Genomic DNA, 22,026 nt, shown 5'->3' on the forward strand with positions numbered 1-22,026 from the left:
CAGAACAAACACTCAAAACATGGCTGTTATCACTCTTAAAAATAAACAGTCGGGAAGATAATTTCTTCCAGGAGAGAGATTTGATTATGTGAATTATAATATCGTTTCCAACAATAGAGTCCTACAGTTCACTTATTTGATATGAAGGTGGAAATGGAATGGTTTCTTCCATCTGTCCACCCATCCAGTATTTATTGAGCATTTGTCAACCGCAGTGATACCAAAAATTCAATTTTCTTCTCTTAGTTCAAATGGATTAAATAGAAGACTCTGTAAACAAAAAGGAAGGGGAAATTCCACAGCCTTGAGGAAAATCACTATGTTATTCAGTAGGTAGCTTTAAGATGACTTTCTATTGGAAACTGAGCTTCTAAGCAGATGGTAAGACTCATAATATTGTGACACCTTGACTCGGAGCTCTGTGCAGCTTAAAAACAATACCAGTGCTAGAATTTTTTTCTTTTAAGGCAAAATTAACCCAAATGCACAGTGATTCTTTAAAACAGTGAATGGTTCTATGGTCAACAACCGGTTGCCTAGTAGAAAGTGCCTGGAGCCTTCCACAGGGCGCCTGCTATGTAAGCATCAGCTAAACTGTGTTTGGCACAGAGGAAATGGTGCAAACTGGCTGTCTCTATTCTCTCACAAAATGTACTGGCCAATTCATGGAGGCTAACAACATACTGACAGACATCCTTGCCAACCAACTTCAGAAATAGAACACAGATTATGGACAAGACTGACCCACTGTCCTGGCTAGTTTTATGTCAACTTGACACAAGTTATAGTTATCTGAAAGGAGGGAACCTGAACTGAGGAAGTGCCTCCATACGATCTGGCCGTAAAAATCACCAGCCAAAGAGTACACATGGAAGGGGAGGCCCTTGGTCCTGTGGAGGTTTGACGCCCCAACGTAGGGGGATGCTAGAGCAGTGAGTCAGGAGTGGGAGAGTGGGTGGAGAAGCATACTCATAGAGGCGAAAGGGAGGGAGGATGGGGGTTGTAGAGGTGTAACCAGGAAGGGGGATATCATTTGAAATGTAAACCAATAAAATGATCTTTTTTTTTAAACCTGGCTGTAAGCCATTTTCTTAATTAGTGATCAATGGGGGAGGACCCAGGCCATTGTGGGTGGTTCCCTCCCTAGGCTGGTGTCCCTGGATTCTATAAGAAAGCAGGCTGAACAAGCCAGTAAGCAGCATCCCTCCATGATATGCATTAGCTCCTGCATCCAGGTTCCTAACCTGAGGGTATTTCTACCCTCACTGTTCCCGATGTGGAACTATTATCTGGGACTGTGGGTGAAATAAACCCTCTCCTCCCGAAGTTGGTCATGGTGTTTCATCACAGGAGTACTAACCCTAAACTAAGACAGCCACAAAAAACATTACTACTGGCTTATAGATCGTTCTAGTGTCACAGACTCAAAATCTAAAAGTCACCATTGGAATCTGAACTTTTGGGATTTCAAAAAACGAGTTTGTGGACTTGTCAAACAAGGTGTGCTGAGTTATGTTCAAAGCAGTCTCAGAGTTCTGGGATGGTCTCTGAAAGGCTCTACCCCTCTGAGCGATACATTTTCATTCGCCTTCCCTCTGTAACAAAACCGGGAAAGTCTCCAAGAAGAAAAAAATTTTAGAGCAGGTGATGGGAAGCTAGAAAGCCATCTAGGAAAACTTCAGTTATCCGAAGGGGAGCGTCCTGTTGGATACAAACCACTGCAAGCACATCAAACATGCCAAGACCTCCCCTCCCCAGGGAGCTGTGTTTGGAGATGGGAACTCTGAGGAAGTGATTAACATTTAATGAGGTTGTGAGGCTAGGGCCTGATCTGAAAAGATTAGTTACTTATAAAAAGGCTTCCTAGAGTGCTTGTTTCTTGGCTTGTCTCCTGCCCCTAGGCTTCTCTCCGCCCCCCCCCCCCCCGTTTCTGTGCCCCCCTCCAAGCACCAAGGAATGACCTCGTGACTAGGAAAGACCACGTGACAAGGAAAGGCCACGTGACGAGGGAAGACCACGTGAGCGCTCCGTAGGATGCCAGAAAGAGCCTTGACTAGAGGTTAGAACCTTTGACCCTCAGATCTCTGAGAAAATGAGTTTGTGTTATGTAAGTCACTCCATCCATGACATTTCTAAGGTTTGTTTGAGTGGACTGGTAAGATGACTGTACGGATATTAATCCTTTTCCACAGCTCAGTAGAAAATGCATTTACTTAATTTAATCTGCTTCTCACCTGTCCTTTAAAAATTCATTTTTGAGTCTCAGAATTACCTACCTTTGTGTTCTGAGAGGCTTACCGATCTCTTGTATTTGCTACCAATGCCCATTATTCTCTGTAATATGTCCTTAGTCTTTAGCTCCCTGCATATTGTTGTATTGTCTCTTATACACAAAGTTGAGATGATCCCTAGTCAAAAGCCATCCTTTTGAGAAGGGATGCACCATCTAAGACATTTGCCTTGCCTTCTGTGTGGACATACTGAACTTACAGAAGTAATCTTTCATAGAAAACAGATTTCCTTCAAACAATGAACACATTTGCGGCAGGTAGTAGGAAGGAAGGGATTCATTCCCCACATAGTGACATCATTAACCTGTTTTATGTGCAGAAGAAAATTCTGGCATCAAACACTTAGCACATGAAATATGTAATAAGATTCCACTGAGCAGTGCCAAGTCCAAAATTTCATCTTGTACTAGACGCTGAACAAAAACCAAGTTTTTTTTTTTTGTTTTTTGTTTTTTTAACATGTATGCTGTGAGGGATGTAGCAATCTGAACCCCAGCTTTCCAGGAAGGCAAGAAGCCATTTCTAATCATGCAGAACAGCATGTAAGTGTCTCTATTGAAATTCAGCGCCTTCCCTTCACTGTGTGTTTTGTCCAAGTGATTCTGAGGCACAAGCTACGGACAAGATGGATTTTTTTCTGCATTGCTGTACCCTGGTTTGGCTGTGTTTTCAGGCACTTGTAAATATTGCTGACACATTCATAAAAGATTTGTCCACACAGAAGCTAAGTGGAGAATTAGAAAAGCAACCATAAACGCCTTTTTAGCCTCTTATTATCAACTGGGTTAGAATTAGTCATTGGAAACAGTTTATTGATGCTAGTATTTTTTCCAGGGTGGTAATGAAGGTTTACCTCCTTTTAATAATAGTCAGTTACTGATATATCATGTAAAAGATGAACAAATATTCTCAAAACTCCTCAGGAAGTGCAAATATTAACAACAAGCTTCCCAGTGAATAAGGTATAATTCTTTGTCAATATTCAAATTAAGAAGACTTTAAAGAGTCTTAAATTTGCATCTATTTCATTTTTAAAATATGTTAAAAGGACTCAGTTATCTTCAAGGGGCTGGCCACTGTGAGTTTGATCATGCTCAAATGAATATGTAGGCAATATAAATTATACTTGTATTTTTTTCTTAATTTGTTTTTTGAGGGTGAGAGCACAAGGCTGGGAGGGTGGATCTGGGGGAGGTGGGGGTGGGAAGCATTGAGTGATCAGGATGCATTGTGTGAAATTTCCAAACAATTAATAAGAAATATTGTGTTGGACAAATATATTAAAAGGCCTCTGAATGAATCCAGCACTTGGTAAATATTATCCAGGTTAATGGATACAGGAAACAGATCTTCAACTTTTCATTAAAAATATAATGAAAAATACTTTCTGCCCTGGAAATGGCCTGGTGAGCAATAGTCTTTAAGCTTTGCCTATTTTATGGCTACTGTTGGGGTCTCTCTGACACAGATGGTTTCTTTTCTAAGGAAGTCATCCAGCCAGATGGACTGGGCAATCTTTTGACATCCCCATTGCCTGCACAGTGAAGTGTGGCCCCTTCTCCCACTACTGCCCTCTGGCCTGGCTGGGTCACTTCCCACCACTTCATGGTTGTAAAATCCTCTCACTGTGCTCTACGGCTGTTCCAAGAGGCAGACAACTTCACCAATCGAGGAAAATAAAGGTGTTTCTAAACTCCCATAGCACTTTATCTGTTCCTATCCACACACATCCCTGCTAACAGGAGGGCGTGGGGTCCCTGTGCTAAACCCCAACACTGTGGATAGAGATGTTTGCTGTTATGTTAAGGGTAATGATTTGCAGAAGAAACAGAAAATATGGATTCCAGGCACCACCTGCATGGGTAATTTTGGAAATTCCCATGACACCTGGCAGTCTGATTCACTTGCGTTATCAGTTCTTTCCAGGGAGCCCTCAGATCACAACAGCACCAATCTGCAGTAAATGATAAACTTGGAAAATGGCATTTGTTTTTCTAAAGCACCCTTGGAAACCTAGATTTAAGAGGCAGGAGATATTTTTAAGCATTTAATTCTTTTTTAAAGGAGAGATTTAAACACACAGTCACTTGTGTCACATTTCCTCTATTCATCCTTTACTTAGTCTCTGAATAGGGACTGCAGAAATCAGGTCCTGAAAACCTTATTGGGTTTAGGGAAGGAAGAGATACACCTAGGGAGAGATACATCAGAGCTGAGTTCTAAAATGCAAAAAGAGGGTTTTAACACAGAGTGGTGATATGCAATTTATAAGCTGAGGACATAAGAACAGAGCCTGCATTTTACAGATCCTATGCCTGTTTTTCATTCTCCACATCATCTGTCTGTCTATCTATACATCTGTCCATCCATCCATCTGTCCATCTATCCGTCCGTCCGTCCATCCATCCATCCATCCATCCATCCATCCATCCATCCATCCATTTGTCTCTCCATCCATTCACCCATCCTTCTATCCAGGGATGCAATTTTCCCACATGAATTTTCTTACCCATGGATATATCTGGGCCTCAACCAAAACAAGGACAATTAAGACTTCCCTCTCTAAGGACAGAGCAGTCTCAGGTGAAATGAAACGAGATCAGAATTGAGCAAAGAAACGTAGTCCCTTTATGGTGCATTGCTAGGCATGGCACTCACACTTTAATCCCAGGACTCAGGAGGCAGAGGCAGGTAGAGCTCTGAGTTAGAGTGTAGCTTGGTTTATGTGGTGAGTTCCAGTACTTCCAGGCCCATATAGTGGGCTCATCGTAAAATAAAAAGCAGGCATAATTTAAACCAATGAGCTCCTTAGCTAGACCCTGATCTTTGCTTTGTGTATCTGCAGAGTTCAGATGCCTCACAGAGGCACACCCCAGAGCATGCGGTGTGTTGACTAGATTGCAAAATTAAAATGCCTTGAGGCTGTCCCCCTACCTCCTCAGTTCTGGGGATCCTATGCAGGTTGCCCCCTCTTACTTGCTAGGCAAGCTGTCCCAGACTGGCAGAATTAAAATGTAGGAAAGCATTAGGGTCTATGCCTAGGGAAATGATCCACATTTTAAATTTGGGGGGGGGGCAGACGAACTTGTGGCAGTGCCAGTTCCCTTTTCTACAGCACTGGCTCTGCAGGTGAGAAGAGACTCAATACTGAAGTGTAGAGAAGGTTGGGTCCTCTTGGTTGCATGGACTAGCACACAGCAAGATTGCTGCACAGGGCTTGTGGTCTACATGCGAGAACTTTTTCATATGTTCTTCTCAGCCATGGGTCACAAAACCCCTGCCTAAGGTGTCAAGGTGAAACTCACTTTCAAATCTGAATTTTTTTTTTAAATATAGCAGGTTAATTAAGGAGATGGGCTAAACCTCCAGAAGAATAGCTGCAATGAGTATGTAACATGGGCTCAGAATTTTTATGAATAAAGTTGGGATGAGCACCTCACTTGTCATGGAACTTGATAAAGATACAATATAGAAAGACAGAGAACTAACAAAACCGAGCCACTGAGTCATTTTTGCAAGTCTGTGCCAAGAGGCCAGAGTTTCCTGACTGCAAATCTTGTTTCACTCTTACCCTGGAGTTGTTACTCTAATCCAAACCTCTACCCAATCCTCCCAGGCAGGCACCCCAGCCTTCCCGATAGCTCCCCCTTTCCTGTTTTTCTTTTTTTATTTGATTATTAAAATGAACCACTTTATTAATTGATCCACCTGTAATGAATATTTTAAACTGAATTTTCTGTTTTTCTATGGCCAGTTTTTATCATAGCTTCTCAATTTTTGCTCAGAGATAACTCTGAAATCCAGCCATGCTTTACCTCATAAGCAATACCTGGTTGAAAGCCATGTCATCTCTGCTACTTAATAGCCAACCCAAAAGCATTTTTCTAAGCATTACCAATGTTAATACACCCTGGTGAGGCGCTCACTGCATTCAAGAACTGTTTAAAGAACAGCTGAGCCTCACACTAACAAGATAAGCATTTTTTTAAATTTAAATTACTGTTTCACCGAGAAGAAATGTGGAGAACAGAGAGGTTTAGTACCTTGCTGTATACACAGTTGGGAAGGAAAAAGGCTGAGATTTGGACTCCAGTGGTTTGCCACTGTAACCTGTTTGAATGACTAATGAACAGTGTGTTAATTTTACCCGTCATCACCATGTATTGGAGGATGAGTTTGAACTTCTAATCCTTTTGTCTCCACTTCCCAAATGCTAGGATTACAGATTCCCCCCTTTTTGTAGTATTGGGGGTTGAAGTCAGGGCTTTGTATGTGCTAGGCAAATTGCTATTTTTATTGTAGTTACTCTTTTTTTTTTTTTTTTTTGACTAGGCAACACAATGACCTGGTACAATGTACAAACCCCACATACGGTGAAGTCTCTGGCAGGGTAACTTGCACTGCTAAGTTCTCCAGCAGTGTCCCAAACCAAGGCTTACACGCTCGTTCCCTCTTTTCCCTTTAGCATATCAGGCAGCGTTCTGTCGAATCTCACAATCTAGGATACACTTTGGCACAGTGCCTTTCCCCTTAACAAGGCTTCCAAATCCGTATAGGAGAGCTTTCTCTTTAGAGACTACAGATGGTCTATATTGGGCACGAGCAGTCCCCCTCCCCCGCGCTCCACAAAGGGCTAGACAGTAAATATTTCAGGCTTTGGGGTCCATATGGTCCCTGTTCCATATGTTCCTGCTTCTCTTTTTCACAAAAACATTTTGAAAATGTATAAACTATTCTAGCCCCTTGGGTCATACAGACACTGGTTTATGGACCCACAAGCTTCTGGGTTCTCAACTCACTGTTCTGTGCCTGCTTTTCTTCTATTCTGCTCTCCCCTCATTTTTGTGGTTCATGACCTGGAACTCAGCCCTGTGCATGCTAGGCAAGTGCCCTACTACCAACCCACACCTCTAGCCCCCTGCTCCCTTCTTGAACAAAATGAGCCGTCTTACTGCAAAACACCCAGAAGTTGCCATTACTCTCCAAATCCTTTAAGGATCCTCACCCTCAAGAGCTGGCCATCATGCACAGCATGCCTCATGATGCACCGATGTCCTCCTCTGGGTCTACTGCACTGCCCAGACTCCATCAACCCCACATGGACCTCTCTCGGCCTCGTTATTGCTTTAAAGACAGACTAAATGCAGCCTTAGGGTGTTCTGCTAGTGCAAATCACATCTAGGATGCCCAGCGACTTGTTGCTGCCCAGGAAGAATGAACATCCCATCATCTAAAAGTCTTCCTGCTCTTGTCTCTTGTCTCCCTCTGTTTCCAAACACACCGAGCTCATTTTTGCCCCCTATTGCTGTGCCTTTGGCAGGCTCCATCTTAGTTTGCAGGATACCTCCTCAGCAAGGCTTTCCAGAGGGCTCTGCACTTCCCTGTGCTCTCATCCTCCTTCGCTCTCTCTGTCCCTGTGGCCATCAGTCTTATGTGGGCTGCTCGGAGCCCAGTTCATTGTTGACCCAGACGAACACTGAGAGCCTTCTGATCTGATGGGTGGGTGAAGAACCTCAAGCCAGTTTGCACTCCCTGTTGAAATTTTGGAGTTCTGGTTTGTTATAAAAAAAAAACAAACAGAAATATTATGGGAACATATTTTTGTTTTAATCCTAGGTGTGAGAGATGGGGCTGCTTCAGACTGCCCTCAGCAGGTGACTATGATTTGCCTTGCACTCTAGCAGGGGTGTGATTTTGCCTGCAGTAGGCAGTTTCTGTGATTGTGACATCTGGGGACTTTTCAGAGGGTATATAAGTGGGAGGCCCCAAGAGGGTGGGGTGAGTTGCTGTTAGTCAGGGTTTGTTAAGTAGTTGTGTTAGAGAGTTAGAGAGTAGTGTTAGAGAGTTGAAAGAGTAGAAGAAAAGGAGTGGAGAAGGGTGGAAGAAAGAAGAATTCATAAAGTAGCTAAAAGCTTGGTTTTTGGTCTACCATCTTGCTCAGCAATCACTAAATATGTTTTTGGATACCTGCCTAGGTTGTTATTTCATTTTTCTTCTCTGAGTGACAAAATTCCTTCCACCCACCAGTACCAAGCTCAAATGTTACATGTTTTACGGAGCTTTCATATATTCCCCAGTTAGGATTTTGTTTTTGTTTTTGTTTTGGTGGGGCAGGCTCCCAGAGCACTGTGTTCAGAGTCCTCCATGATTAATCTGGGCCATTATTAGCTACCAAATGTTTGTTAGCTGACTTATTTAAATCGCCAATACCCACTAAAATTGTATACTTATACAACCTCCTTCACTTACCTACAAGGAACTCTTTAAGGAAGAATGCTATTCAAGCATCGAGTTTGGACATATGATGTAAGCAACTAGCATGTGGCTCTATGCCAAAGCCACATTTAGCTCTCACAATAGCACCAATTAGGCAGTATTTTCAGGATTTGTGCTTTAAGGAGGAAGAGGAAGAGAAGGAGAAGAAAGAGGAGGAGGAGGAAGAAGAGGAGGAGGAGGAGGAGGAGGAGGAGGAGACGTTAGGTTGGCATCTTGCCCTGTGGCTTTGGAACAAACCAGCATGTCACCCTGTAGTCAGCTATCATGATGACGTTGACAGCTTGACTGCTCTTCAGTCCAGCCAGCACAGCACACAAATCTGCCCATCTCCATGTACTGAGACCTGGGGCAGCTCAAGGGACCGGGGTCAGTGAGACTTTCGCTCCCCTGCAGCACGGTCCTTCCTTGAAGGGACACAGATGTCCCTTGGCCAGCCAGATGGGGTATCATGGTGATGAGGTGTCCCTCTGCACACCTGTGACTGTGCCAGCCCTGAGGGCAGCCAGACGTCCTTGGGGCCTGCCTCCTGCCACCACATGCTGCTTATCCATGCGGACATAAGCCGCTCTGCCCTGCCAGATGATGAGTGCTGACTGACACGGCGGGTGGCAGCCCAGGGCTCTGGGCAGGAGGGTGAGAAGCTGGAAGGCAGAGGACACAAGGGCAGAGAGCGTTGTGCTCTCTGCGGATAAATGCTGAGACTATCCTTCTAAATTACTCTTAGAGATGGGCAGCAGGCAGGCAGTTACACACTTTTTCTAGAGGTCAGATGGCCCCCATTTCTTGACATAAAAGAAGGAGGTGCCAGAACACACTGGCCATAGGCTCGGTTCTCTTTGTGAGCACCGTATAACAGCTCATTGGGAAAACTTTCAGGACGAGACTGCTTGCAAACTTTAGGATGGTGCTATGTTAGGTAGCACCACCATCACTGGGAAGCCAATTCCATTCCATGCCTTGGGCCTTACTATAGCACTCCAAAGTCAGAATCACCGTCCTCCCCACCCACATGAGGATTTTAAAGTGCCTTTCTGTCTGTGAAAGCTTTGATGGAGGATCCTTGGTGAGATGCAAAACTGAGGTCCCATGCTTTAGAAGTTCTGGTTGATTTGTTCAGCACAAGACCCAAACATCCAGCCAGCACCACTTGGGTCTGCTCACCGTTTGAGAAACTGTGGTCTAAAGGCAGTGCTCGTGGTGGAAACAGCTCGGGGACTGCACTTAGACATACCTGAGATGGCGTCTCAGCTCACTACTGCAACTAGTTAACCCGTTAACCACTTCATCTCAGTGGACTTGGCTTCCTCAGCTGTACGGTGGAGGTGCCAATGCCAGTACTCTCAGCTGTGAGGTGTGAAGATGGCCAATCCTAAAGCATCTAGTACCACGTATGGGCTCATAGTAGGTGTTTGATAGATGTTAGTTATTATTACTTCTAGGAAGAACAGTTCATTGGTTGTGGTTGAACTTTGGGCGGGGCCAAAGATTATTAACATCAACCACATACATAAAAAAATCTCATGAAGGTGTGATGACTGTGAGTTCTTTGATATTTAGCACCGAATTTAAAACCATAGCCACCAAGCTTTACCATACATTAGTGTATGCCTTTCTGAGACATCTGACCTTCCCTTCACCCTGAGAAGATGATAGATAGCTTAGAGAGTTTGGGTATTCATTCAGTGTACACAGAGGTTGCCCCGTGCGAGGCCCTGGGGGAGACACATATATGAATCAGCTGGGAGATGGGGCACCAAGGAAGCTGTACTGTCATGCTCAGACATCATACCGGGGCATCTGCAGCTTCAATGTTGTGGGAGAGGTTTCCATTCTGGACGGGTTCCGAAGCTTCGCTCGATGGCGTCATTTCCACCTCTGTGCTTGTGCTGTTGGGGAGTTCAATTTTTTCTGCAGCAGAATTTAAACACAGAAAATGATCAAAATCAGTGGGAATAAAGGTCCATGTTGGAATGAGTGCTCTAAAATGGGGATCAGAAGGTGAGCAGAGAGCATCAGAGACCTGAAGCTGGTGTTGGGTATTGGCAAAGGGTTTTTACCTTTTAGTCTGTGCTGCCTAGTGTTCTGTCCCTTACCTCTCCATAGCTCTGACTCACACATGACATCATTGGCCCCATCATCATGTGCTGGGACATGCAAGGACACAGATACATACCATTAGACATTTAGATACAGACTGAGAGATAGCTGGATCACCCTTACATTTGTACCTCCCTGCAAAGGACACTGTCTGTGGTACCACATCCTAGGCTATACTCAGTCATCATCAGCCTGCCATCTTGGTCAGGCGCCCCTTTCCACTGGGCTGGAACACCCCCTGTATGGTGAATGGTTCACTGTGGCTGACAGCCAGGCAGGGTCCTCTGTTTTCTGCTCTAATACTCTGTCTTCGAAACTGCCTGTGCTGGGAGAGGATTTGGCCACCTGCGTTTTCTTACAATCCTGAGAACGCTCACAGCACATTCTGCACTGGGTGTCCTGTTCCAAGAAAAGCAAGGGGGTGGTGGTGCTGAGACAAGGAACATGGCTGAGTGAGAGAGCAAGCCAGAGAGACGCTACGGGTTAACAAATGCAGTCATGTTTTCCTGGGACAGGAGAAGAGGCTCAAAGGGCCCAGGACTCTGTCACATTAGGAACCAGATGGGCCTGTGTTTTGACTCTCACTCTACAGTTTGTGCTGTATGACCCTCAGCAACTGCCTCAACCTCTGTGGCATCCAATTTTCTTACCTGCAGAAGTTGGTACTACCAGGACTGCTATTGCTGCTACCACTGCCTCACTGACAGAGAGGTAGGAAAGTGTGTGAAAATCACTCAGAAGAGGGCCTGGCCAAGCCAGAAATGAATAATCTGAATCTCTGTCACTGCAGTTGCTTTTTGCAAGATATCTTCTGTCCAGGGCTAAGAGAAGCCACTCCAGGTGACCAGTGCTCAGGCCCCATTAGGTTCAATGGGGACTTAAGCAGGAGTGAAATAGAAAGTCTCTCATTGAGGATGCAGAGATTGCTCAGCAGTTAAGAGCATTTGCTGCTCTTTCAAAGAACTGGGTTCAGTTCCCAGTTCCCCATATCACGTGGATCACAACTGCCTTCAACTATAGTTCTAGGTGGTCCAATGCTCTCTTCTGGGGTCCATGTTCACCTGTGAGCACATGGGTCACATACAGACACACACAAAAAAATGAAATATAGATCTTTAAAGTAAATAAAGAAAAAAAGAAAAGCTCCTACTGGCACCAATTCTGTTCAGGGCGAGGAGGGAGTGAGCCAGGAGTAAGGGTGGCTGGACACCAGTCTGCTAAGTTGTGCCAGATGTGAGCAGCCACAGGATGCTCGTGGGAGAACAGGATCTTTTTCTTAGCAACTTCAGAAGGACCAAATATTTCTCTCATTAGTGCATAAGAAAAATCTCAGCACTTGGTAGGTAGATGTAGGAGGACTGTCACAGGTTCAAGGCCAGCCTGGGTTATATAGTGAGACCCTATTATGCCCCGCAACAAAAAGGACTTCATAAAAATGTTTGGTTTGAAACAGTCAAATACTGAAAATCTTAGCAAAATGCTCACAAATACAATCATGGTGCCCCGAGGTATGAATGAAGGTCTGGAAGGTACAGGAATCTGGGCTTTCATGATCCAGCTATGATTACTAACATCAGGGTTGTGGGATACTCTGCCGCCTGTAGCCATGCTAGATAGCTCATTCAATTATCTAAACTAAAACATACTAAGTACGTCAGGGACATGAAAGCCCTCATATGGCCTCAGGAACAGATTGCCGAGGCCAAGCTGGATCCCAAAATCCCAGGGCAGAGGGATCCAAAGGGGTTTTAGTTCCTCTAGGAGAGACATAGACAAGTAAGAATTCACTTCCCCGAAGCTGGGCGTGGTGGTGCATGCCTTTAATCCCAGCACTTGGGAGGCAGAGGCAGGCGGATTTCTGAGTTCGAGGCTAGCCTGATCTACAAAGTGAGTTCCAGGACAGCCAGGGCTATACAGAGAAACCCTGTCTCAAAAAAAAAAAAACCAACCCCAAAACAAACTAACAAACAAACAAATGAACCCACTTCCCATACACAGTCTCAGAAATGAGTGTGCTTTTACACCACAGTCTTTATTTTAACAAAAATATGAAAATAAATCCTGAGGTTTAAAAAAGCATAGATTTTTGATACACACTCACCCCCCGCGCACCCCCCCCCCCCCGGTACCAAGTCCTTCACTGGTCCCATCAGCAGGACGTTCCTTGGGGTCATTTGTCATGGATGATTACATCTAAGGCTACATTCACTAGCTTCACTAGCAAGAGAAGGTCTGGGAATGAACCCAGACACACAAACCATTCTGTTCCAAGCTACTTCATCCCACAAAAGAAAAACTAACAAACAGTTAAAAAAAAGTAGCCCTTGTAATTGAACCAAAAAAAAAAAAAAAAAAAAAACACACACACACACACAGAGCTTAGCTGGGCAGTAATGTTCCCTGTTCACTTTACAATACAAAGCCACATTCCGTTCATTCTGCAAAACGTGCCCAGGTCCACGGAAGCAGAGAGGATCAGACAAAACCCCGAAACTCATGACCCAATCCTGGTTAACACTTGAACTGATTTCTGTCCACTTTCTCCACAAATACTCAAATGACTCTTAACTGCTCCTTGGTTGAAATTGTGCCTGGGTTAGAATCCAGGATGGTAGGAGAGGCAGGAAGTCTTCTATGGAGTATTTTGAGGGCAAAACTGTTGAGATTTGTCGGCAGATAATTTTAGTCACTTGGGCAATAGCTTCGTTTACAGCATGGATCCAGATTAGGTTAAATTTAGTCTGAATTTAGAATTGAGAGCTATATTATAGTTACAGACAGGAGAAAAGGAACATGATGTCCCAAGTTAAAATAAGATGCCTGAATGTCACAATCTGGTCACACAGAAGTTCTAGAAGAGTCAGCCAAGACAGACCTAGGTTGCTTTTGCCTAGCTTTATTTTTTTGGCCTGTGTATATGTAGTGTGAGCTCATGTGTGTGTGTGTATGTTGGTGTACATGTGTGCACATGTGTATGCAGGCCAAAGGTTGATATCCATTTTCTTTACTAAGGGTCTCTTGCCGAGCCCAGAATTTATTCATTTGGCCAGTCTAGCTAGCTATCTTGCCCTGGGGAATCTTCTGTCCCTGGCTCCTAAGTGCTGAGAGTACAGATGGGCCCACCCAGCATTTGTGTGGGTGCTGGGATCTAGACGTAGGTCCTCACACATAGTAGGCACTTTATCTGCTGACACATCTCCCCAGCACTGATGGTGCTGAATTCTTAAGAAAGAGGAAATGGCATGATTTGAAAGGACCCTGTTGGGTGAGTGGGTGGTGAGTTGGGGGTGCCGTGAGCAGTGTCACAGATATACAGTCTGATCACCAGTCACACATACAGAAGCAGGACTCTCACCTTTGGCTAAATGCTAATGACATAGATGACTAGAGTGTGTCTCCTGTCAAATCTGGTGATTTTGGTTACAATTACTCTTCCCTGTGGATTCCCTAAGTGTTACTGGAGACATACATGTTCATTCCTGTCCTGTCCCAGGGGGAGAAGAAGAACTCATTTCATTGTTTAGGAAGGGCCTGAACTAGGACTGGGGCAGGGGTTCCCACACTGGTTCTGTCTCTCTGCCTCTCCCTCCCTCCCCCCACCCCCACCAGGGAAGGACAAGGGATGGGTCTCTCACTCACCCACATGATTGGCAGCCCCATTCTGCCTCTCATTCTCATCCACTTGGCATTTCTTCTTGGCGATCTTGTGGAGAATTGAAGCTTTTTCTCTGAACCTCCCTGAAGCAAGAGAAAGTGGCAGGAGAGAGACAGAGTGAGGAAGAAGGATTGCCAAAGCAGGCGGGCGGTCTCTCTATGCGTCCTGACAGCAGTGAGCACACATTTTGTGCAGTGCAGCCCAAATGCCTTTCAACCTATATGGGGGCGGGGCGCTCTCTTACCTTGGTGGATTCTTCAGCCCAGTTCGGTTCTCTATCTGAGAATCTATCTGCAAGCTGCCGGACCATAGAGGGGAGGTGTGACTTGGACCTCTTCCTCCCCTCCAGCTGCTCACAAAATTCATGAAAACACCCATCATCTCCCAAACCACCTCTACCCACCGCTGGAACCCCAAACAAGGCTGAAGACCCACAGCGGCTTTAGAATCAAATGCTCATTCCAGATCTGCTTTGGACAATGGCTGGGAAGGAAAGCCAAGCCAGCCCGTCCTTCACACTGACTTTGGTTTTCAAGTGTTTCATCATGATTGCAGCTTCCAAAGGAGTCAGGGGCAGACATCACAGCTCTCCAGAAAAAGCTGAGTCAGCTGCAATTAAAGCAAGAAGGCGGCCACGGATCCCATTTGGGGATTTAGGGCAAAGAAGGATGAACTGAGCATGTTGGAGATGAGACACTCTGGGAAAGAAGTACCATGCTCGAAGCAATCACCGTGAACAGCTGTGCCACAAGTGTCTTGCACATTTTGTCTTCATTATTGACACAATTAGTGGGCAAACGCATGCGACAAGCACACAAGACAGTCATGCAAAGTGTAGCGAGTAGGGACACGAAGCACATTTCTCTCTCTTAATCTTTGATTTTCTTCCTTGGGAATATTCAAGGTACAAAAGATTCTCATTTTAAACGAGCTGATTACTGTGTAGATTCCAGCATAATGTGTTCCTTAAAATACCCCGAGCCCCACAATTTTCTACTGGGCTTTCTTGATGGTTGTGTTACCTAACAGCATGTTATTGGGGGTGGGGTGGGGTGGGGAATCTTATTCTTCTTTTCGAGTTAGAAGCAAATCAAATGAAACTATTTCTTTTGGAGAGAGCCTCCTCCAAGACTGGGCATGGCAGATGAGCACCCGTACCTCTCTTTCCCCATGCGTTGGACTCTGGCAGGTTAGAATGGTGACTTCTATGGTGGATTCAGAGTCATTGAACATGTGAACACATATGTGAAGGTGACCCAGGATGGTGTCGTTTCTGCTCACAGCTCCATTAGCCAATAACCCAAACCTCTCTTCCTCTTTTAAAATGTGTTTTGAGCAACATTATAAACTACTGAATTTAAATTTATTTTGTGTTTCAATCCATTACATTTTTGAAACTTTTTTTTTTTTTAAATTGGGAGGGCATGTGCATGCTACAGCATACATGTGGAGGTCAGAGAACAGCTCATGGGTGTAAGTTTTCTTTTTCTACCACGTGTGTGCCGGGGATGGAAGGCAGGCTAACAGGCTTGGTGGTCAGCTCTTGACCCATGGAGCCATCTTGCCAGCCCCTGACTTAATTTCTTGCTATACAAAGCTGTTGGTCTAGGCAATGAGTGTGCTGCACAACTGTGCTCCCAAAGGTAAGGGGGTGGGGCAATGAAAAACAGAAGGGAAGGTCAGAATGTGGTGTGGACTGTGTGATAGCTAATTGTGATGGTCAACTTGACCAGGTGAGTGATATCGAGGGGATTAGTCTCGTATCTCCCCGTATGTGAGTATATTTTCAGAGAAAACAGGTTGTGTTCTTGCCTTACCAGTGATTTACTTCATTGGTGGATTAGACATTTAAGTAGGCCAGTGGAGGTAGTGTACACTGTGATGGGCAAGGTGCCGTTGCAGGAAGACATGGCTTTGCAAGGGCCCTATCTCTTTCCTGTTACTTCTCTTTGCTTCCAGGCACTACAAAGTGAGTAGCCTTTGCCCCAGGCTTTTGTTGACGAGACATTCTGCCTTCCCTTGGATCCATACAGGTGATGGGGGAACTCTGAAACCAGGAGCCAAAATAAATCTTCGCTCATTTTGAGTTGTTTTTCTCCAGAGCATTGTCACTGTGATGGAGAACTGACTAACTCAGAGGCTGTAAGAATGGAAAGGTAAACTGTGGAAAGGAGAGGGGGGAAGGGAAAGTCATTCTGGGGACGAGAAAAAGAAGGGAGCAAAAAGAAGCATGGGAAGGAAGAGAAGAAGAATGGTAAAGGAGACAGGTAGAGGTACGGCAGCCTGCTGGTGGCCTGGCAGATGCCAGGCATTTCCTGGCTGCCTGGTGCTCTTCTCTGAGCACCAGGCAGATGGGACTGGTGGCTCTTAGGACCCTGAAATCTTAAGTCTAAAGGGATCACTTTTCATGGAAGACAATTCCAGGGAGACTCCAAATCATTCGTTTTGTACCCAAGAGAGGCAAAAGGAGGTTCTGCAATTTCATTGGAGTTTCTGCTAACAAAACTCTGCTATGGTGGGAGTCCACCTTTGAGCTTAGGTCACTTTGTATGTCTATGAAATTAGGAGATCAGATACCTTGTTTTAAAAGTGTGTATCACACAGTAACAAAGTAGAAAGGGGTGCAGGAGAAGCAAGCCTATGTAAACCAACCTAGCCCAACCAATGCCCTCAAGTCACAAATCACAGCAGAGAATATGTACAGGAGAGTGGCTGTCATGGACTGTCCATGTTTACAATATTCCTCCCACGGCTTATATGTGTGTCAGAGAGAAATGATTTTTAAAAGGGACTCCTGGTCATGAACCATTGTAGCCACTCTCTTTGTCACGAAACATCCTTCAACACAGAGTTGGCCATACCTGGTGTGGTTTCCCCAAGTTCTATAAGAACCATGGCAGATACCCTGGGGTGTGGTGGTGGGGCTGGGGTGTTGTGATCCTAGTCACGTGACCATCCAGGATGGTTTTTCTTACTTGTGTGTGTCATTGTTTTCCCCAAGTAGGGTAGCAGGTCTTTAGCTTCCTGTGCTATTGAAAAACGGGGGCCAACCTGTTGCCTTTTGCTCTTGGCATTTAGTCCCATGGGCAGCTGTGCAAAGCTACCAAGGCTGGCAAGAAATTCTTCAATTTCTTTCCTCCCGCAGCATGAGAGTAAGACTGTCCTTCGTCCCTCTGTTCTGACATGGAGACTCTTCTCATTCTGAGAGCTGATGATGGCACCCATATCTGATGGGATTTTTTTTCTTGAAGTTTAGGTTTTTAGCAAGGCCCACCTTCCACACCCAGCACGCACACTCCTGAAGGGGAAAGGCAGAGTCGGACAAAGGAAGCCATGTTCAGTTCAGCTTGTTGGATTGGTGCTGGAGTTTCAGGGAATCCTCTAGAAATCACCTCTAAGTGTTAGGCTCACATTTAGGTGGGGGCACAGAGGATGGGCGTAAGAAACCACCACGCTGCTTTGTGTCTGGCAAGAACAAATCAAGACACCTTTGAATACTTTTCAAGGTGAGCCACGGAGTGATTTTTTAGCCTGATCCAAAGCAGCTTTAAAAATATCCCCTATGCTGCGGTGCAAACCCTGAAGGTGTTGCCTTTTTTATATAGCCACAGATATTTGTATACTTAGAAGCCTCGGAAATAGCAAACTCGGCTGGGATCGTGAGGCACCTACGTCAAACCTGGCACACAATTTTAGGATAGTTTAGTTTGATCTGAAATGTGCGAGAGTACCAGCTGAGTGTCCTCACAGGAGGGTGCGTTGAGGGGGTGGTCAGGAAGTTTGGAAGGAAAAGATGGGAGCCGAGGGCTTCCTGGGAAGGAGAATAAATTGAGAAAAAACAGCCACCAGAATCCTTGGCTGGATCACTCCGAGGTAACATAGAAATCTCAAGCTCTGCCGGACAACCTGGTCACTCACGAGAAGTAAACTTGGCTTCTGTCCTGCTATAAATTAATTAAAACAGTCCCCTGGGAATCCCTACATCTTTCCCCCACCAAGTTTGTGATAGGCAACTGTCACAAGGGACCCTTTGGGCTTGTGACAAGATCAGGTCCAGACTGTTACAGCCTGAGTTTCAGCAATGCAGAAAGAAAAATGGGACTAAAGAAACAGATATAAAGGGAGCCAGCCACTTGGGGAGGAAAAAAATGAGAGAGAGAGAGAGAGAGAGAGAGAGAGAGAGAGAGAGAGAGAGAGAGAGAGAGAGAGACTTGAAAGCAAGTCTATTTCTGTGTTTCAAACCCGCCATTTCTGTCTCTTTCTTTGAAGTTCAGGGCTTGACAGGTAGCTTTGAAAGCCAAAGGTCACTTGAGCTCTCGTCCCTTACGCCCATGTGCTCCTTTGTCTTTTCTCATGAAAGCCTGGACTGGACTCAAGCGGACAGGCCATCCTCATTCTGACAAGGCTTTGACAGACCAGGGGTGGTGCCTCGAGTCATCCCAAGCGCTCCTCTTTTTCTTAAGCTACCCATCAGCCAATGAGGTATTTCTGTTCTCACATTATCTCAGCCCATTTCTTTCTCCAGCCCCCACTTCCTGAGTCCCACCCTGAGCCTCCCTGGAGAGGAACATTTCAGCCAGCTGGTGTGTCCTCTTCTTCCCTTACATCTCTGTCATCTTAGCACCCAGGGGACAGATAAATTAGGTCATATTAATCCTTTTTTTTTGGTTGATGGCCTGCAATGTATCTCCAGGTCAAAGTGAAAGTACAGGTCTTTACAACTGCCGGCAGGATTCTAACTAATCCCTGACCACCCTGTCGCTATCCCCCCCCACCCCCTTCTTGGTCTACTCCATTCAGGCTAGCCCCATTCTCCTATTTCTTGAGAACACTGTGTGACTTTCCACTCTGGACCACGGCACTGGCTGGTCTGCTCTGTGCAAAGCTCTCCCATCAGAAATCACAGTTTCTAGTATCTGGTCAACTGCCGTGATCTTGTCCTGCCTTCCCCGAGCAGCTCCTCTCTAGCGTTCCCTACCCCCAGCTTATTTCCTTGGAAGCAGGAAATTATCATTATATATAATGATGTAATCATTATCATTATTTGTGTTGCTTATGTGTTATTTTCTACTGGCAGAAAAGCTGGGTGCCAGCAGGGCTTTTCACTGTTGTCCCCTCTTGCTGCATTTTCAGCACCCAGTAGAGCTCAACAGACCTTGTGGCACTCATCTTGAGGCAAACAGATAATGCTAAACTTTCTTCCTAGCGGCTGTAACCTAAACTCAGTTCTCACGGAACCTTCCCAGCTTACGGCTATGGTGGAACTGAGCTCGCCCAAGTTGAGAACCTTTTATCGCTACATAGACAGCAACTGGGGTAGAATGAGTACTTATAGCCCAGACATGAAAGGCAGCGCGGCTAGACCATTTGTTCCCTTGTTGGTGAATTTCTGGGGCCAGCTCCCCAAAAGAGTCTTTGGGATGGAAGAATAGGATTGGGTGGTGCTGTGGAAACCTGGGACAGAGGCTGAGTTCTGCTCCTTCTTTACTGTGTGGCCCCTCACTTATGAGGCGCTAACCTGAACTGTTGGCACTCATCCCGATTTTTCAGAGTCATTGGTCTCATGACACTTGTCCTGTACAGTTAAGTTTCCTGGCAACATACCCATTTTTACCACTAGAGGGTAGACTTCACTGAGGAGGGGCCATCTCCCAGCCATCTATTCCCCAGTAATGCCAGGCTTGTGGGATGGAGAGATGGCTCAGTGGTTAAAATCCACAACGCCAGGCTCATCAGATGCAAACTGCGATGAACCTCTCCCCAAAGGCTCAGGTAGTCTTGGAAATCTTAAGCAATGCTGAGCTCTGATTCCAGTAGAGTTCGGTAGGTTTGTCTGTTGCCTCTGAATCATTCACAACCTAGATTATTCCCAAACATTTTAGATTCCCACTATAACTATAGAGCTCTTCCTGATGGCTGGTGTGTGTGTGTGTGTGTGTGTGTGTGGTATGTGTGTGTGCTCTCTCTGTGTGTATGTGTATGTGGTGTGTGTATGTGTGTGTATGTGTGTGAGCTCAGGGAACTAAAATGAAAAGGCTCCTTGGCACAGAAGTTACCTAGCAGGGAGGATGGACAAATGGGTTGTTTTACAATCTCTGTGAAACAATAATTTTTAAATAGGGACTGGCTTTCTTTTTATTCTTTAAAGAAAAATGTTTGATACTTTTAAAAACTTTAAAGATAATTTTATCTTAAACAAAACATAGGATTTTTATTCACCCCTAAATCTGATTTTGAAATACAGCTTCCAAATTATTTCTCATTCTGAGAATCATCATGAATTTATTATGCCATTTATTTATTATGCTACATTGATATTAATGAAATTAAATTACAGTTGAAAACTGTCATTAGTTAATTGTGAGTAAACTTCATAGTAGAAGCGGCCAACATAATTGGAGTGTCATTACATTTCTAGGTCTGATCATCCGAGTAGAGCTGTAATGGATGAGAAGGCGTACATCTGGTCAGTGTGAGTTTATTATGTTACAGCCCAGAGCTGGTTGTCTCATCATGAGGAGAATGAGCACACTTTTGTAAACATACTGAAATATTTTCAACACTTTACAAATGTTGGTATTTAAATGCTGTCATTTTTGCTTTTAACATTTCCAGTCTACAGACTTCCCTCTCATAGATGTTGTATCATATTCAATCTTCAGTCTTTGTGTCTTCTCTCAGGTTCAAGGTCCCCTTGGGGCCTTTGACTTTGCTGGCCCTGGCCTCTCACCTTTCCCTTGCAGGCACCCTACTTGAAAAATCTGGTTATGCTGGCCTTACCTCAGCACCCCGTGTGTGACAGCATTGTTCTGGGGAACCTGCCTTTGGTTTTATTTATTTATTTATTTATTTGCCTACTCATGACCTGATTTCTCCATAGCATTTGGCTTCCTTTATCTCATCCTCAAAATCATTTTAATTTTTCACAACCCCTAGGGAACTTTTCAAATATCAGTAACCCTCAGAGTTCCTCCTGGCCCCTTGTTCCTCTCTTCTTCCGAGGAACCAGCTACTTGCTACCCTTGGTGTCCACAAATCCCAAAGCTCAGACTCTGCTTTTCACAAGACTGACACCTCCAGTCAGGAGTGTCTCTGACAGACTCAAATGCTCCAAATTTCAAGCATTATCCTCCTTCCTAGCAATCTGCTCTTCTACCTGTGCAAGCTGCTGCTGCTGCCGCCCACACTATAGTTTCCTGTCCCCAGGGGGCATCTAGCTCTCTCTCCAAGGCTAACACCCATCAATGCCCATCTTTGATGCTACCTTTCGAGCTAGGCCTCCTTGGCTGGTGTCAGCTCTAGCATCTTCACTGGATTCCAACTTCCATACTGTCTCCTTCATTTCTATTCATTGCCCACGAGGCTCCCAGTGCTCCACACTAAATGGTTTCTCTTACTCTTCCAAATCCCACCTTAGACATCATAGCCTTCAGAGATCTCTTTCTTCAAAGACAACACATCTGTCCTATTAGGGGTGTTCATCAGAGACTCTTCAAGGCATTTTTTGAATCTCCCTAGCTAGCATTCGGGCATCGAGCGTGGGATTGCTGTATCTGTCCCCCAACACTAGGCTTGCTCTAGCACTGGGATTGGTGGATGTGGCACCATTACTATAAACAACAGAGAAGAGTTGGTGGGGAGGAGTGTGGGTTGTTCTTTCAAACTCAATTCCAAGTTGACTTTTGTGAGTGGGTAAGAAAGAGGGAA

At 45.0% G+C, this 22,026-nt stretch overlaps 1 protein-coding gene across 13 annotated transcripts in view; it reads right to left on the reverse strand.

The window, feature by feature from the left end:
* Positions 1 to 22,026, reverse strand: part of Slc24a2 (solute carrier family 24 (sodium/potassium/calcium exchanger), member 2) — a 247,529-nt gene that overhangs the window by 34,766 nt on the left and 190,737 nt on the right. For all 13 annotated transcript variants that reach the window (XM_006538349.3, XM_017320436.2, XM_006538347.4 and 10 more), the window contains 2 exons: positions 14,304 to 14,402; positions 10,357 to 10,475 (listed from right to left, as the gene is read on the reverse strand). In XM_006538349.3, coding sequence (XP_006538412.1) covers positions 10,357 to 10,475; positions 14,304 to 14,402 — 218 coding nt within the window. The remainder of the gene's footprint in view (positions 1 to 10,356; positions 10,476 to 14,303; positions 14,403 to 22,026) is intronic.

This window comes from Mus musculus, chromosome 4 (assembly GCF_000001635.26).
Source record: "Mus musculus strain C57BL/6J chromosome 4, GRCm38.p6 C57BL/6J".
In the NCBI taxonomy this organism is placed as follows: domain Eukaryota; kingdom Metazoa; phylum Chordata; class Mammalia; order Rodentia; family Muridae; genus Mus; species Mus musculus.